Source organism: Solanum tuberosum, unplaced genomic scaffold (genome assembly GCF_000226075.1).
Source record: "Solanum tuberosum cultivar DM 1-3 516 R44 unplaced genomic scaffold, SolTub_3.0 scf00140, whole genome shotgun sequence".
In the NCBI taxonomy this organism is placed as follows: Eukaryota; Viridiplantae; Streptophyta; class Magnoliopsida; order Solanales; family Solanaceae; genus Solanum; species Solanum tuberosum.
The window spans coordinates 132,000-150,854 of record NW_006239064.1 but is presented as its reverse complement, the minus strand read 5'-3'; the positions used below and the strand labels follow the sequence as shown (position 1 = coordinate 150,854).

General features: G+C 31.4%; 2 protein-coding genes and 1 non-coding gene across 4 annotated transcripts; 2 read left to right on the top strand and 1 right to left on the bottom strand.

Moving 5' to 3' along the window:
* Positions 1-11,648: 11,648 nt before the first annotated feature.
* On the top strand, positions 11,649-16,509 carry LOC102584091 (protein LAZ1-like). 2 transcript variants are annotated; one of them, XM_006351884.2, is made up of 8 exons: positions 11,649-12,040; positions 12,123-12,179; positions 12,848-12,956; positions 13,427-13,611; positions 13,706-13,794; positions 14,335-14,596; positions 15,251-15,502; positions 15,789-16,509. In XM_006351884.2, the coding sequence occupies exons 1-8, from the start codon at positions 11,864-11,866 to the stop codon at positions 16,128-16,130; spliced, it is 1,473 nt and encodes a 490-aa protein (XP_006351946.1). In that variant the 5' UTR covers positions 11,649-11,863; the 3' UTR covers positions 16,131-16,509. The 2 variants fall into 2 exon arrangements, with proteins under 2 accessions (XP_006351946.1, XP_006351947.1); XM_006351885.2 differs by lacking the exon at positions 15,789-16,509 and having other exon boundaries at positions 15,246-15,392.
* A 345-nt stretch (positions 16,510-16,854) lies between these two features.
* Positions 16,855-16,941, bottom strand: TRNAY-GUA (transfer RNA tyrosine (anticodon GUA)). Its single transcript is given in 2 exon segments — positions 16,855-16,890; positions 16,905-16,941. It is a non-coding gene; the product is annotated as a tRNA-Tyr (tRNA).
* Positions 16,942-17,810: 869 nt separating this feature from the next.
* Positions 17,811-18,855, top strand: LOC102583752 (syntaxin-124). Its single transcript, XM_006351883.1, has 2 exons — positions 17,811-18,421; positions 18,523-18,855. Exons 1-2 carry the CDS (start codon positions 17,821-17,823, stop codon positions 18,852-18,854), a joined length of 933 nt encoding a protein of 310 aa, XP_006351945.1. The 5' UTR covers positions 17,811-17,820; the 3' UTR covers position 18,855.

The following is an 18,855-nucleotide window of genomic DNA, read 5'->3' as shown; positions in this document are numbered from 1 at the left end:
ACTTGAGTAGTTTACTCTTTACGTGTTTCTCGGATTCAATAAATTGCATTATTGAAGCTCACATATGAAATAGATCTACTCCCTCCATCCTTTTTAATTGTCAGCATTTACTCTTTTTTTTTTTTTTTTAAGAATCAAATAATATAAACTTTCACTAATATTTTAAGATATATTTTTTATCAGGTATGAGTAAAAATTGTAATTTATAATATTTTCGTATAATTTTTTAATATTTAAATTCTAATTTTAAAATATCAAATTAATATAAAAGTTAGATAAATTGAATTTCGTAAGAACAATTTTGGTACAAATTCGTGAGGTACTAAGTAGGAGGGAAGCTAAACAGAGACAAAGTTAGGTGGGATTCGTGGTTCAAACAAATCCATTAGTTTTTCCTTAGACCTTATATTTGTATTAAAATCATGGGTTCAGACAAATCCATTAGCTTTTTCTTAGATCTTATATTTGTATTAGAAAATTAAATAAATATATATGTCTATTAATTTGTGAACCTTCTAACAAAATTGATTGACCGCTCAATAGTAAAAAAAAACACAATAGGTGGTGAATTTAAACCCCGCTATTAACAATTTCTTTTTAAAAAAGGAAGCATATTTTGCAACGTTGCTAAAGGTGTGACAGGCATTTTGACCGAGTCATGAGACTACTTTTGGTAATTTTACCAAAAATGATGTCGATATATGAATGGAAAACAATAAGAGAGAGGACACAAACAATCGAATAAGACGAGAGAAAGAAAAAATCTCAAACAAGACTTGTGATTGTATGAAGACTTGTTTGTGGATATTTTGACTAAGAAAATTTATTATTAATATCTTTAAAAGGAAAATAGTATAAATTGAATGGAATTGAATAATTAAATTATAATCTATTATTTAGTTTATTTTAGCTCTTTTTTATTTATTTTTTGAAATTATAGGGGCATTTATTGATGCTTCATGAAAATGAACAGTACAAACTTATTTGGGCCTATTATTTGTCCAAATTTTTAAGGAAAAACTACCCAAATTAAAGTTATTAGACAAAATATTTATTTAAATTAGACTTGACTTAATATATTTATCTTAATTGGATTCATGACCAAACTATTTACTCGACTATCCTCTTATATTATTCATTAAACCATTGCTTCTTCATTTTTATTACCATCAGAGTATATATATACTCTGATTATATCTATATACTATGATCGTATCAAGCAGTAATTTTACAATCTTCTCATTGAAACACTGTTTGTTCCTCTTTGATGCCATCAGTGTGTCTATATATACACACTCTAATGATAGCAATGAGTAACTAAGTAATATTTTCATTGATATATGACAAATCTTGGAAGAGAGTCACGTGATATGCACGTTATCCCTTGTTGCTTTGGATAAAGACAATTATTTTTGAGAAAAACGATGGTACCCTTGTAATGGATTTGATCATTTTGAGATGACTCATGCAACCTATATTTGCTACATGTAACATAGTCCTTGACCGTACCACGTGCCAAAACATATTTTAGATTAAATAGGAAATTTTTTACCCAGTCCGATTATCAAAACAATATCTTAATTCTTAGGGGTAACTTTTATTAAAATAAATAAGAAAAATAAATCGTCGTACCACGTGCCAAAACATATTTTAGATTAAATAGGAAATTTTTTACCCAGTCCGATTATCAAAACAATATCTTAATTCTTAGGGGTAACTTTTATTAAAATAAATAAGAAAAATAAATCGTCGTACCACGTGCCAAAACATATTTTAGATTAAATAGGAAATTTTTTACCCAGTCCGATTATCAAAACAATATCTTAATTCTTAGGGGTAACTTTTATTAAAATAAATAAGAAAAATAAATCGTAAAACAAAAGAATGATGCGTACTTTAATTTGTATGGTAGTAGTACTAATTAACTTTCATATCCACCCTCAACTAACCTATTTTGTATTTTCTTAGTCATAATATGCCAACAAGCGACCATACGTCTAATAATGCCATCAACATCCCTATCTTCGTATTGATATATATCGTGATGATTGAGATATCTTTATTTTAAATTTTCTTATCAAAATTATCGCTTCAGAATTGGGTAGTTCTAATTTGAATTATAATCGAGCTTCAATACGAATATCGACCATAAATAGTCAAATTATAGATGTTGAACCTTTTTTAACTTTTTTTTTTTGAAAATTTCATATCCGTCACTGATTAAATACATCTTTACGCACCGTCTTTCCTTTTCCAATATAAATATCCTCTCGTCAATCAAACAATTATATTATCAATTTATCACGTATTTTTTCTACAATATATATCAACATATTAACAACAAACACAAAGCTTACAAAACATGATGATGAATTTGAGCCGTGTTTGGATGGTGGCTAGCTTAGCCGTCGTGAACGGACATTCCGGTCACGGCGAGAAGTTGAAGTCCGACGTTGCTGACGTCAGACTATTCGCCGGTGTTCTCGCCGGTTCCGGTGATCATCTCAGAAGAAAATGTTGTTGGGAGAAAAAGCAAACTGATAAGTCCCTACGGCAAGTCATGTACCTTAGTTGTTGGGGATAAGTTTAATTTACTTTTTCCTTGTGTAATTAGTGTTAACTTCTATAAAGTTTGAGTGTTTTTATTTTACTTACACTCTAGCTTGTAATATTACGTATCTTATTAGATTTTGGTATCTTCAAATATGTTGAGATATATACATGTATCTCAAATATATATGGTCAAATTTAGATCTAATTTGTTCTAGATGCATTATATCCAGGTGAAATTACATATATATTTGATATACAACAAATCTCGCTCTCGCCTCTCGCCTCTCTCCCATCCCACTCACCGCTCTTTCATGTAATACATTTGTATCACTCCAGATACAGACAGATACGCATGTATCCAGAATACATACGAATATTGCTCACCTTCTTCCTCAATTACGCTCGTCTCTCTCCTTATTTTTGTGCTATCTGATAGCAAAAATGCATGTATCTAAGTGTGAGATACATAGAAATAATTCGTGATAAAATACATAATATTTTGAAAGTATAAGTAATAATAGTATATATGATAGTAAAGTATATCTAATTAGGTAGTTTTTCCTTAATTTAATTAGGCAACTGATTTTAATTTAATTGGACAAGTTTTGATAGAATTACAAGGTCGCTTTATATATTCTAATCATAGGTACTACTAATACATTTTCGTATCTCTCCGGAATAATGTCGTCTGTTTAAATTATTACAAAATACATAGAAATAATTCGTGATAAAATACATAATATTTTGAAAGTATAAGTAATAATAGTATATATGATAGTAAAGTATATCTAATTAGGTAGTTTTTCCTTAATTTAATTAGGCAACTGATTTTAATTTAATTGGACAAGTTTTGATAGAATTACAAGGTCGCTTTATATATTCTAATCCATTAGGTACTACTAATACATTTTCGTATCTACTCCGGAATAATGTCGTCTGTTTAAATTATTACAAAACAATATAGTTATAATTTTTTTCATGTTAATTTAGTTCAAAATTTATATTTTAAAATATTAGATCAATAACATGATCTTCCGTTAGATATTGATAATTCTTTTTACATACCAAGATACGACTATTACTTGTCTGCATGCTTAGTAAACACAGCCTTGGCATGTGAGAACATTTCTAATAAGTTGAATTTTCTCCGTAAAATGTAACGGATGGAGTTATATAAGCTGGCCTTGTTACCACAACAATAATTTTGATAGCTAGTTCATTTTTTGGTCTTTCCAATGAGAGTTTTAGCCTATATAATATTCACTAATTTCCCCATTTTAAGAGGCTAGAAATTAAGAAAAGCTAAAGCTTTGTAGAAAACATATAGTAGTAATTAATTAAGTTGATTGATCAATTAACAATTATGGCTGGAAGTAGTAACCAAGCAAGCAAGTTTCATTTGGCCCTATTTGTTTCTTTTCTTCTCATTGCAGTGGCAGTTGAAAGTAGACAAATTGGAAGTAAGTTAGCATACTTGAAATTGCAATATCTCAACAGAGACGGATTCAGAATTTGAATTTAATAGGTTCAATCCTCAAAAGATTTGACAGTGTTATTTATCGTATTTTTGAAATTATGAGTTCATAAACTTAAAACTTTGAATTCATTTGAAATTTTTTAAGAGATAAGGGTCTGAAAAATACCCCAATTTTGGCAAAATTGTTGTTACGATACCAAACTTTATGTAAGATCTATTACCTCCCTGAACTATTTAATAGTGTATTTTTTACCCCCTGAACTATTTAATAGTGTATTTTAAAGGTATATGTGTGCCCACGTGGACACATTACTATTTATAATTATGCATTATTTTTATGTCCACGTGGGCAAATATACATGTTTAAAATACGGTATTAAATAGTCTAGGGGAGTAATAGGTCCTCATTCAAGTTTGGTATCGTAACAGCAATTTCGGCCAAAATTGAGATATTTTTCAGACCCTTATCCCTCTTTTTAAGTTGTTAATTCAGGTTTGACTTTTGAGCCCTTTAATTTTTTTTCCCCATAATGTAGTTACTGGAAAGAGTAATGCTACTCTTGTTTGCAACTTGACCTATGGAGCACAATTGGGTGATACTTGCTTTGGCGTAGGTCAGAAATTCAAGCTCACTGCGGTAGAATTCGGTTCTTTGAATCCAAATATTAACTGCGATGAAATATTTGTGGGCCAATGGCTTTGTGTTGAAGGGTTTTCTTTCAAGTAGGCTGAGGTTATATCATCGTGAAGATGTGAACAATCAAAGGCGGAGTCATTTAAAAATTATGTGTTTGGAATTTTAGCTTCTTTTGTACGTTATTGGATACTAGATCTAAATTAATAATTTGTATATATTCAATAAATATCTTGATAGAAATATCAAATTTAAATTAATATTACTGAGTTCTGTCAAATCCACATATCACACTGAATCAACCTTTGTAAATAACTAAATCTATGTTACAATAAATTTAACATAAAGAAAAAAGCTCCATGAATTATTTTATGGTGCCGCCTCAAAATGAACATCGAACACCAAAGGAAATTTTGTTTTTCTTCAAAGCAATACATATCAAGTGAAATGATAATAGATTTTACAGATTATATATGTTCGACAATAGTGTAGGGGAGTACTCTCAGAGAGTAATGATAAAATCATCTCAAAATTTGAATCGATCAACCATGGATGTTTGCATTGATGTAGGTTGCGTATATTATACTTCTTTCGGGTGCAATCTTTACCTGAACCAAATATAAATATTCTATAATTAAATAACATGGTCATCTTAAAAATAATCTCTAATGACCACTACAAATAGAATAGAAAAAAATTATCTTTTCAAATTTCTTATGTATAAAAATAAAGATCTTTTACATATAAAAATCAAAATCTCTTATAAAAATAAGATAAAACTAAAAATATATTCTTTCTCTTGCACTTAATACCAAGAGGCTCACAGGTGCCTTGCCAATAAAGAACTGAACTTGCAAAATTCAAATATACAAGGAAAATAACCATGACCTAACTTTTTCTTTTATAACAAACATTGATAATATAGTTAAAATGTCAAATCAAATTAACTTTAATTTGAATACTTATATGTAAATTGATGATACATTTAAGCGAGCAAGTCATGATAAATCGATAGATGACCTCACAAACTCTCTTGAATTATACATCTTTATTTTAAATCTTCATACATAGTACCTCTCTTTTCCTCTCATGATATATACATATCTTTTATAATTTTAAAGTTACAAAAAAAAAATCAATATAATGACATACAAAATCATACATAAATTTGTAGTACTTCATATTATATTCAATCTAGCTATATATTTTAATGGATATTGTTTCACAAACTCTACTGGATCGACACACTCTTGTTCAATAGTTTCATCTAATCCTAACAGATTAACATGACTTTATATATGTAATCGACAATCAACATTCAACCTATCTTGTTAAATTATTCACAAGTTCTACCAGATTAACATCAACACTAGCATAAACGATCCTCACTCACCAATTTAGTCAAATAACACCAAATCAAAAACTCACTTTGTCTTCTTCATCAATACCTTCTTAATTAATCCTAGGTTATATCAATTTTGAACTTGATTAGCTAAGCCGGCCATATATTACCACAACAATGACTTTGATCCTTTGTTCATGTTTTGGTCTTTCCAATGTATTTTCCACCCTATAAATTATCTTATCTTATTAATAACTTCATTTAACATTCACTAATCTCCATTAAGAGCAAAATATATACTACTATATTTTTGTAGAAAACATATATAGTAATATGTCTGGGAAAAAAACTAACCAAACAGCTAAGAAATTGGGAATATTTCTTTCTTTTCTTCTCATTGCACTAGCTGTTGAGAGTAGACAAATTGCCAGTAAGTTTGCATGTTTTAAATTGTGATTCATCAATGAAAAGTAAACAATGTCTTCTTCATTTCAATTTATGTGAATCTATTACCTTTTTAGGCTATTCTTTTTTTAAAAAAATCTTTTAAAATATGAAAACACTTTAATTTTAATTTTCTAATTTATGTTAAATAAGAAGACAAATCCATAAATATTAAATTCTGACTTCATTTCTAATCTAAAACTTATTTTAGATTCCAAATTTTTAAAAGTTTTACTTTTTTTTTGAATTACATGTCAGTCAAGTAGTACGACATAAATTGAGACGGTGAAAGAATATATATATACTTTGAGTCCCATTGGTGCATTTTAAGACATTACTAGTTGTTGAGGTTACTACTTTCTTTTTGATAGTATTGGTCTTGTTTAAAGTATATCAGTCTAATAACTTAACTAATCCATTTGTGGAGTGCACTTAGTATAATAATAGTCTGATAGTTGAGACTCACCCCTTTCTTCTTTAGTAATGCCAAACACCCGACTATTATATTGATTAGGCTAAACATAATTACTGTCATTATGATTGAGAATTTCCTTTTCTTTTTTCACCATAATGTGCAGTTTCTGGAAAAAATGACGTGAAGTTGGTCTGCAACTCGGTCTATGGAGCAGAGTTGGGAGACACCTGCGCGAGCGTAGGAGACAGATTCAAGCTCACTGGAATAGAATTTGGTGGTTTGAACCCAAATATGAATTGCTTAGACATATTTGTGGGCCAATGGCTTTGCGTTAATGGATCCGCTTGAACTTTTAAGTTGGGCCAAAGCTGATCATCATTAACAAAATAGCCTCTTATTTATAAAATATAATCTACAATATTTGCATCAATAAAGTTCCATGAATGATCTTATTATTCCTTTTGGAATATTTTCTTGGTTTTGTCATCAATAAAGTCATTTTAGAAAAATATAAAATACAAAGTTGTTGTAATTTCTTGTGGCAATCATTGTCATTTTAGTAAACAAGGAACACCAATCGACGAAGTATATTTTGACGCGGAAAATAAATTTTTAATGTGAAACTTTTTTTAAAATAATAAATTTAAATTCATAATTTAATAATTAAAATTAATATTTGTATCAAGAATTTTAAATTGTTGCCAAACAAAAATTTGGGATTGGTCTTTAAAGAAAAAAGAAAAATAGAAGGAAATAGACATACTTCACTATTATATATACTACAGTAAAACCTCACTAAATTAATAAAGGTGGGACCATGAAATATTATTATTATTTTGTAGAGATATTATTTAATCGATAAATTAATATTTACTAATTTAAAGAGTGTTTCGATACCGTAAAATTCGTTCGAGGATGAAATCTCAAAGAATTTAAATGAACCCACTTGTGAAAACGTTATCTTAGAATTTGGGTTAAGATTAATGATCTCGATTACTGCAATAACATAAAATTACCAAATAAAAAAAATAGCATAAACAACTAAGAGAGAGAAAAAAGGAGAATAAAAAAAAGAAGTTAGTTGGACAATTTAAGGAGCACAATTCATGTGGGGAAAAATCAATTTCGCTAAGTATTATTTTTTAATATATTAAATTTAGTTGTCCATATTTCCTCTTTTAGTTGTCCCTATTTAGTTGTTCATTTTGACAAATCAAGAAAAGACAACAATTTTTTTCCTATTATACCATTATTTAAATAAAGTTGTCATAAATAAAGTAAATAAACTTATGAACTTCCTAGCATTGACTAGTTATTTTGAGTGAATTTATTTTGGAATTGTAAATTATACTATAAGGGTAAAATTGTAACTTCACTATGTTAATCATTGTTGCCTTAATCTGTGTGTCATTTCTAAAGTGGACAACTAAATAGGGACGGAGGGAGTAACATGGAAAAACTAATTTTGGAATAATAGAAAAAACAGAAAAGGAAAGGAATAAAATGAAGACAAATAATGATTTGGATTATGAAAAAAGTTTCCAAAAATATCAAACCTAAGTAGAATACAATTAGGAAAAACGTTTCTTTTTTCGTAAAACAAACACTTTACGCCTTCAAATAAAATTAATCCAACACCTAAATCTCAAAAATAATTACATAATGGAAACAACTTCTCCTAATCCTTGTAGAATAATGACCTTTTCAATTCTATATAACAATCACACTTTAACCTAAAAAAGTACATTCTCAATTAGTAAACTTTTTCTATTTCATCAATTTTTTGTCAATTTCAAATGGAGGAGAAATCAAATAACAAGGATGCAACAACAATTGATTCTACAAAAAAGTCTCTGGTTTTACAAATCTTACTACTTGTATTAGCCATAGCTCTTGGTGTCACTCTAGCTTTTCGCGTATTCTATGTTGATCATGAAGATATTACTATGGTACTTCGCAATCCCAAATTCAAAATTGAAGCAGTGTCATCATCTTCATTTTCTGTATTGACTCATTATGTTCATCCTCTGATAATGTACAATCCAGATAATTGGAACCTCACTTTCTCAGTTCAAAATCCTAACAACAATTATGATTTCTATTACAACGATTTCAAGGCCAACATATCCTATACCAACACCCTTCTTTGGAGTGCCAATGTATTTGATAAACTCCATCAACATGCAAAAGATCAAAGCTTAATCGATTCAACGTTTGCAGCTTTACCTGAGGCATATGAATATTGGATTGGTACATCTGTTGCTGGTGACTTTGTGTCTGGTCAGACTACAAGATTTTCTGTTAGTCTGAGTGGGAAAATTAAAATCAGTGATCGTAAATCACCTTCTCACATAAGTTATCGCGAACTTGAGGTGTCTTGTGAAGGTTTACGCGTTGAGAATTTACAAGACAGTACTCAAACTGGAGTATTAGTTGTTGATTCTTCAAAAGCTTGTGATGTTATCTCTCAAGATTCAACATGTTGATTCTAAGAAAGAGCATAGGGATTAAAGTTTTATGTCTTCTTTTATTTTTTGTTTTTGTAGACAAGTTTATGAAAATATATTAAGCAAGTATTGTTCTGCTCTCTATCTGGCATGTTTAATTTGCATTTGCTCATTAAGTAAAATCAACTACTATTAGTTACTACAAATCAATTTAATTGTGAATCACTAAGAATATGAGTGAACCTATGCACACTTTGACTATTTCATTAGTTACTATTAAGATTTAACTTTTATCAATTTAAGCGTTTATAGTAGTTCCAAAATAGCAAGTTGTATTTTTTGATCAGTATAATGCAGTCCTCAGCCTACCACTGGAACCATTGTGAAACCTTAAAGCAATGTTGCTCGAAGTCAGTGTGTTATCGAAAGTAAAAAACGCAAAAAATTCTAAGGTTTGTTGGGATTTTAAGCACAAATCACAAATAAAGTGTGAGCTTTATTGAGGAAAGGCGCAAACGGAGAAAACATACAAGTGTATACATGCATGTTTAATTCAACACTAATAATCATAAGCCTGAATAAAAAATATATGAATAAAGAAATTGATTTCCAATTTTAAATTACTTATTTGGAGATAAGAATATCTTTTTTAGAGCCTATAAAAATAAACGGGGTGGGTTGGGGGGTGGGGTACTAGATAGGGGATGGAGTAGATTAAGATTTTTTATTCTTTATTTTTAAAAGTTCTTCTCTTTTTTAATTACTAAATTATAGCATTTAATTGTTTAAAATATTTTTCTTCTTTTTTTTAAACTATATATATTTATGTCTATGCTACATCAGCAAAAAATTCCACATATACACATAGGTGGATGACATGTGACATAAAAAGGGTGTTTTTATATTATTTAATATAGTAGATGAGTGTTTTTAAGGCGCTCAATAATTGGGGGACTAAAATAATAATTCACGTCAAATTTAGGGGTGTTTTCATTACTTATCTCAACACGAATTCTTGAACAATAAATAATCAGTCTAGATATTCATGACCAAGAAGTACTGGATTCTCTTTCAGATAGTCCTTGAACGAAAAAGGAAGGTTGGAATGCTAATTGCGTCTATTATATTGAATTTACCTAAAAATCCCCATTTTGGGAACGTCTAGTGCCAAAAGTCATTGAATGAGTGTTAGATATGTTTGTACTTTTAAAAGAATTATTAATTTATAATATTAATGGGACCATATATTTATATAGAGATCTTTTGAAGATATATTATCTTATTATCTTATCGAAATGAGTGATTTTTCCATTAGCCCAAGTCGGGACCGGAGAAAAATAGTATCTTAGAGAGGTTATTAATTAACCGAGTATTAATTTAGTGAGGTTTTACTATATTATTATTTATACTTTCAAAATATTATGCATCTTACCACTAATTAAGAGTTATCATATATCAAAGAAGATAAAATTAGAGGTTGTTTGGTAGAGTGTATAAATATAATGCTAAGTAGAGTGTATTAATAATGTTTGTATTAATTATGATTGCATTAATTACACATAGATATTTTTTATGTATTGTTTGGTTTGATGTATTAGAAATTGCATGCTTGACATAAAAATATTAATTTATAAAAATATCTTCCACAATTTTAGTGAAAAAAAGGTAAAAAGGGTGTTAAGGGGTGATTGAGTCTTTAATCATGCTAATACAGGCATTAAGTTCCTTGCATTATTAATACCTAAAAATTCAAGGTATTATTAATACACACTTTAATATACCAAACAAGCATTAGTTTTACATAAGTTGAAAAAAATGTACCAAACAAGATACTATTAATACACAGAGTTAATACATGCATTATTTCTCCTAATACACTCTATCAAACAATCCTTAGATACATTTACTTTGCTATCAGATACACTAAAATGGCGAGAGAGACAAGTGAGATGGGGAGAGAAGTGAGTGGAATTTGTTATGTATCTTAGATACATGTGAATCACACTAAATACACATTAGATATGTGTATCTAGGATATTAGATACATAGGAGAGTGACGAGCGAGATTGGAGAGAAACAAGAGAGGCAAACGAGATTTGTTATGTATCTCACATACATGCGAATCTACTTGGATACAATGTATCCAGAACATATTATACCTAATTTTGATCTCATGTACCCTTTGAACACACCAAAACTTGATAAGATATGTCATATTACAAATTCGAATGTATCTGAGTAATTAACTCCTAATTAAAGTTCCCAAAATAAAACCATACACCATAATAAGGACCATTTGATCATTTTCCATCTTTATTGCTTCTTAATTTAATAATCTCTTCCCCTCCGAATATCCGAATATAAGGCGGGTACTTCTTAGTTCTTTTCAACGTTCAATAGTACCGATTCAAACATTATTAGCAAAAACTAAAAAGATTTTCAACAATTCCCTAAATCGATTGTTCAAAATCGATCGGAAAATAGGAATTTGATCATCGGAAAAAAAATTGTATCAAAATTTGAGAGAAATTGGAACCCTAAAAGGTAGCTGATGCAGAGGATAATATCAATTTCATTGGATTATTTGAATGGGATAGTCCAAAATTTGGTTAGCAGCTATTCAACACCTATATGGGCAACTTTAGTTGCTGGGTTCTTCGTAATCCTTACTTTAGCACTCTCTATGTATCTCATTTTCGATCACTTATCAGTTTACAAACATCCCGAGGTGATTATATGTTCTTTTTGCTGTTTTATTTCATTTTTGTATGCTTATTGCAATAATATATGTATCTGTTTTGTAATGGCAGGAACAAAAGTTTTTGATTGGAGTCATATTGATGGTGCCTTGTTATGCTGTTGAATCAGTCAGTTTCTGCTTTTTCTTTGATTTTTTAAAGTTATCCTGGTTTATATGAGGTTAGATTAGCAGAAAGCCAAAATCTTTCTCGAAATACCAAATTGAAAAATTAATCCAAGGGTGTAGCTTAGTGGTTAATGAAGTGAGTTGGGAATCATGGGGTCTCACGTTCAGTCGTGATTTCTTCACATCTGTTCTACCCTTGGTGGATATAGTTATTTAGTATCCGGAAGCCACAGTTATCAAAAAAGAAAAAGAAAATTAACGAGTGTCATGATCACTCATCAATATCAATAGCAATGAGAAAGAATGCAAATTTGAAAGACAATGGAACATGCTTCCCTCAATTTCATAAAAAGTAACATTTGTCAAGTGTTTGAGGTTTTTATCTCTTTGTATATTAGACATTGACATTCCTTGGTAAGGGCCTTCACTTTCACACTCCATCAAAGTGAAGTGAAAAAAATGAGAGATGGTTTAGTCATGGATATTCGAAGTTGATATTTATGATATTTGTTTCACATAGTTTTGTTATAATCTTATGAGACTAAGTTAAACACACAGCAAAGGCAAACATTTTTGTTGAAGATTTCAGCCCGTTTTGACTTTGAGAGTTATTGTCATAAAACCAAATGAGTTTACCTGGTTAATTCTCTAATATGGCTTATTTTTCAGTTTGTGTCATTGGTAAATCCAGCGATTACTGTTGACATTGGGATACTACGTGATTGCTATGAATCCCTTGCCATGTACTGCTTTGGGAGGTATCTTATTGCATGTTTAGGTATGGATATTTTCTATGTTAAGTTTGATTATTTGGTCACATCCATCTAATGTTTAGATTCAGGAAAGTAACCCAACTAACCTTCCTGCATAAAGAAAGAATTTTTTCCCTTGTTTTGCCACTTGAGAAGATGTGATAGCTATTCATTGCCGATCTCTTATTCATCAGCAAATTCCTTCTCATACACACACATACACATGCTCACGTGTTTCTTGTTGGTATGACAGCTGAAGTTTGACTGCTTGATATAAAAGGCTGGTGTGCCTTATTTGCTAAGTGGTCTTCTTAAGTACCCCTATACCGTAAAAATGTAAATTGAAGTTTGCAGAGCTTAAATTTGTCTTATTTTGATTTTACTAGTCTATGCTACTGGTCACCAGCAAAATGTCTCCAAAATCTCTTACATGAACTCGTTCATTTATTTGTGTCTTTCTTCCTTTCTTTTTTCCCTTCATTTATTTTTGAATTAGGTGGAGAAAAGAGGACCATACAATTTATGAAGAGGGAAGGACGTGCAGGTTCAAAGATGCCACTACTAGAGCATGGCTCTGAAAAGGGAATCGTTAAGCATCATTTTCCCATGAATTATATTTTCAAGCCATGGAAACTTGGTCAGTGGGTCTACCAAGTTATCAAGTTTGGAATTGTCCAATATGTAAGTGTGCTACCTGAATTAGAGCCTATATTCCTTTGGACCGACAAGATTTACTCATCTCTTGTTTTAAATACATACAACACAAACTCTGCAGATGATTATCAAAGCATTTACTGCTACTTTAGCAGTGATTCTTGAAGGTTTTGATGTATATTGTGAAGGAGACTTCAAATGGAATTGTGGGTAAGATACTCCTTGTTGTCATTGGGTAGCTCTCTCTCCTTGATTTCTTCTTCTTGTTTTCAGTTGAATTTGGCCTTTTATCTATCCCTTTGATCAAATAGTCTTTTTATCCTACATTTTTCTTTTCTTCCCATGATAGCGATGGTCCTTTACTACTTTCCTCGGCTAATGGGAAAATATTTCTTTGTTTTACCCTGCCTGGTGCCTTCCAGCATGAGACTGTCTTTGTATGCCTTCTGGTGAAGCTTAAGTTATCATGTCTTTATGTGCATACGTTTTATATAAGATAGCCAGCCAGGGAAAGGGTCTTAAATTTGAGTGGAAGGCTATCCCACAATAATTCATGAATAGTGACTGCATAGTCCTCAATGTTCAATTTATGGGTATAAAGTTGCTTCTATTTGGCAGATGCTCCTATAAATAATTATTCGTCTAGAAATATTTTGACATTCAATACCATGTTTTCATGCTGATTTGACCATGTAATTAATGAAATAACGGTCCAAGATATCTCTTACTTTATCTATCTTGTCTTTGTAGGTATCCGTATATGGCTGTGGTTTTAAATTTCAGTCAATCATGGGCGTTGTATTGCCTAGTTCAATTTTATACTATTACAAAGGATGAATTATCTCACATCAAGCCGCTGTACAAGTTTCTAACTTTCAAGTCAATTGTTTTCTTAACTTGGTGGCAAGGCCTGGCAATAGCCCTGCTTTCTACACTTGGTTTCCTTAAAAGTCCAATAGCTCAAGCTTTACAGTTTAAGTCCAGCATTCAAGATTTCATCATATGCATTGAGGTAATTGTTCTGGAATTGGGCATGTTTTTATTACTTCTAATACCAAACGTTTAGTTTGGGCCGTCAGGAACTTTGCTTTTGTGATTGCTCCTAAGAAATAGCACACAAAGCTCCTTGTTATTCTATTAAGGTGTGCGCTAGAAACTTGAAAGATAAGCTTTAATCATACATGATGGATCTTGCATCTGTTCAACATCTTATGTTTTACAACTGATGCATCCATGTGCCGTTTGATCTATGCTTATGATGCATATCGATGTGCTACTGGAACTGATGCATATTAATGTCGAAAGCTGCTCTCAATAACTCTTCTTTTAGACATTAACTGCTGGCATAATGCTCTAGAATTTGCTTACCCCGTTGTGAGGTTTCATATTGTTGATTCTGGAGTATTTAAGGACTGTTTTGTTTTTTATTTGGGGTCAAAGGCAAGTTTCTTTCCATACCGTACCCACAAAATGAGGGAAGAAAATACAAGTACAAACCCTGCCCATGATTTTTATGTTTCTGAAGGTTTCTTCAAGGTATGAGGGTTGAGGGATGGGTAATGTCACTGATGAATATAGACACTAAGCTTCTATTTGTGATTTGTTGATGCTTGATATTCCTCCAAAATTTTGAAGTTTAACAGCTCTTGTTATTCATCCAGTACAGATGGGCATTGCTTCTGTGGTTCACCTCTATGTCTTCCCTGCCAAGCCATACGAGCTGATGGGAGAGTGTTTTACTGGGGATGTTGCAGTTCTTGGAGATTATGTATCTGCTGATTTGGCAGTAGATCCTGACGAGGTTAGAGATAGTGAACGTCGCACCACATTACGTCTTCCTCAACCAGACATTGATGATAGGGGTGGAACAACCATAAGAGAAAGTGTTAAAGATATATTTATTGGAGGTGGTGAATATGTAAGCATCTCTTTCTCTTTGCTATTATTAGTGAAGTGCTGCAAACATGTTGGGACATTCTTAAATGAAAATACTCATGTAAATTGGGTTAAAAGAATATATAATATAAGCTTATCTGGTAAAAAAGAGAGTATATAACATAAGCTTGAGTTGCAGCTCGAACTTGATCTCGTTCCAGTTTACTTCTTGAGCTAAGCTTGAGTTTTCTTAAATTTATTCCATCGAGCCTACTGTCTCCATATTTCCTCTTCTCCTTGCTAACAATACTTTCTGGTTCTGCAAGCAGATAGTGAATGACCTGAAATTCACAGTAACCCAAGCAGTAGAACCTGTAGAGAAAGGAATACAAAAATTACATAAAATCTCTCAGAACATAAAGAAGCATGACAAAGGGAGAAAAGCAAAGGACAATAGTGGTGTTGCCTCATCATCTCCAACAAGAAGAGTCATACGTGGGATCGATGACCCTCTTTTGAATGGAAGCTTAAGTGATAGTGGAACTTCTAGGAGGAAGAAGCACCGTAGAAAATCTGAATATACCAGTGCAGAAAGTGGTGGAGAGAGTAGCAGTGATCAGAACTTTGGTGCTATTCAAGTTCGTGGTCAAAGGTGGGTTACCAAGGATTAGTCAAGAACGAAAAACTGAAAAGTAAAATCCTAAAGATCTGCGCGTAGTATGCATCTGCTGCTTTGGAAGCCTGTGGAGTTATTTCATTCCCCACTACATTGTTCTTCTGCTCCAGGGAAGAAGTTTTGCTTCAGAGATGCACTCTTTAGAAATAGAAGTGATATATATTAGAAAACACTTCTTGATTGATTATACGTTGTCATTGTTGTTGCACATATTGGATTTTGGAATGTTGTATAGATTTATATATCCTCCTGGGTTTATGATCCCTCTCTGTATCAGGATCTGTTAGATGCTTGAGATTTCTTCATTCATGTGTAAAGAAAATAGCTACTAAATAGCTGAGTACTCTACAGTTTAACATATGAAACTTTGTTGAGATGTATTGCAGCATGACAACATCAATATACTCGGTGTAATCTCACAAGTGGAGTTTGAAGGAGGATAGAGTGTAGGCAGATTCGTATCTTGTAGAGATAGAGAAACTGTTTTTGATAGATTTTCAACTTAAATAGAACAATTCCAATCGATTTGAAAAAAGGAATACAAAAACGAGAGTAGTAACAACAATAATATAATGTGAAATGGAAGGTAGTATACAACAAACAAAAGAAAGAATAGTCATGAATAATTGAATAATATGATAATCGAAGCACAAAAAAGAAAAGTGATAACCGAAACCAACGAACAACCAATGAAGATGAAAAAATAAATAATAAAAATGTCCGACCTGCCGGATTCGAACCAGCGACCTAAGGATTTACTGTTTCCAAACTACAGTCCTCCGCTCTACCAACTGAGCTAAGGTCGGAATTCTATTAATTAGCAATAGTGCTTAATAACATATTCAAAGTATTTGGTTTTTGGAGATCAAATTTAAATAACAAATTAATTGAACTATTAAGATCCCCGTATAAGATACAATCTTGATTCCACTCTTACTGATAGCACACAACCATTCACAAAATGTTGATGAAACATGTTTTCCTTTCTCTAGTCCTCATAACTTTTCTTTATTTTTAAGGAACATACGATCCTACACAACTATGTATTTGTGGTTTACAAAAGACACTTGTGGCTTTAAGGGGAGACTAATAAAGCCTTTGTTTTAGTCCCAAAAAAAATTAAGGCCGTAAACTTTATGATTTTATTTTTGCTTAAATGATGTAAAATTTAGATTAAAAAAATAAAATAATTAGTATTTTTTTACATACATATCGAAAATTGAATTAAGCATTTATAAAAATATTTGAAATATAAATAGACTAGACAAGGTCAATTGACACTCCAAGTGTCCCAACAGATTTTCCTGTTTTAACGACCTTCCTCAAATTTGGTTTGGTGTAACTTTAATTTAACAATGGCTGCATAGCCTCAAATAATAAAATCCTTTAACAAATAATGATTTTGATCCTTTCTTATTTCTTAATGAAGTCTTTGCTCTTGTCTCCTTCTCTTCTTCTCCCTCCTCCAATTCATCGTCTCGTTAATGAAGAGAGAAGGTTTAGACAAGAGCGCGATATTTTCCCTTTAACAACAATAACAATACTTGTTTTTTTTCGCTGACTATCAACCTATCACAACCCTCCTCCGCGTGGGATAAACAACAATTTATGTTGAGGATAGGTACATACCAAGACTAGTTTGTCCATTGAGAAAAAAAAAAGGGAAATTGAAAAATCAATCAAAAATGAATGACTTATTCTCTAATTCGTTTAAAAAGTATCAGGACCTTAAAAAACAGGTCGTAGTAGATGATTTGGAGGGTGGTCAAGTTGGCCAACCAGGTACTGAAAGTATTGATCTTGCTAAATTCTTTGAAGATGTAGAAAATGTGAAAGAAGATATGAAAGATGTCGAAAAATTTCATAAAAAATTACAAGAATCAAATGAAGAGAGCAAACTTGTGCATAATGCCAAGACTGTGAAAGAAATAAGGTCTAGGATGGATTCAGATGTGTCACAGGTCTTAAAACGCGTAAAGATGATCAAAGGTAAGTTGGAAGCCCTCGAACGATCCAATGCAGCTCATAGGAAAATCTCGGGATGTGGACCAGGTTCTTCTGCAGATCGAACAAGGACTTCTGTAGTTAGTGGTTTAGGGAAAAAATTAAAAGTCCTCATGGATGATTTTCAAGCATTGAGGACAAGAATGAATGATGAATATAAGGAAACGGTTGCAAGAAGGTACTTTACTGTGACAGGAGAGAAAGCTGGCGATGAATTAATTGAGAATTTGATATCAAGTGGGGAGAGCGAGTCTTTCCTCCAAAAGGCAATCCAGGAACAAGGTATCACGTTAGCTGTTTATCCTAATTTTCTTATCATTTTTCATATTTTCTCTCTCTTCTATTAATTTCTGCATGACACCTGATTATTTGCATCTTAACAGGTAGGGGTCAGATTATGGACACAATTTCCGAAATACAAGAAAGACATGATGCTGTGAAAGAGATTGAGAAGAATTTGATTGAGCTACACCAAATATTTTTAGACATGGCTGCATTGGTGGAAGCACAAGGGCAACAATTAAATGATATTGAAAGTCATGTGGCACATGCAAGTTCCTTTGTTAGGAGAGGCACAGATCAATTACAAGAAGCAAGGGAGATTCAAAAAAGTTCAAGAAAGTGTGCTTGTTTTGCTGTTTTCCTTATCATTTTGCTTATCATTCTCCTTACTTTCCCTCTATGGTGGCCATTAGTTGCTAGCAAATTATTATAAG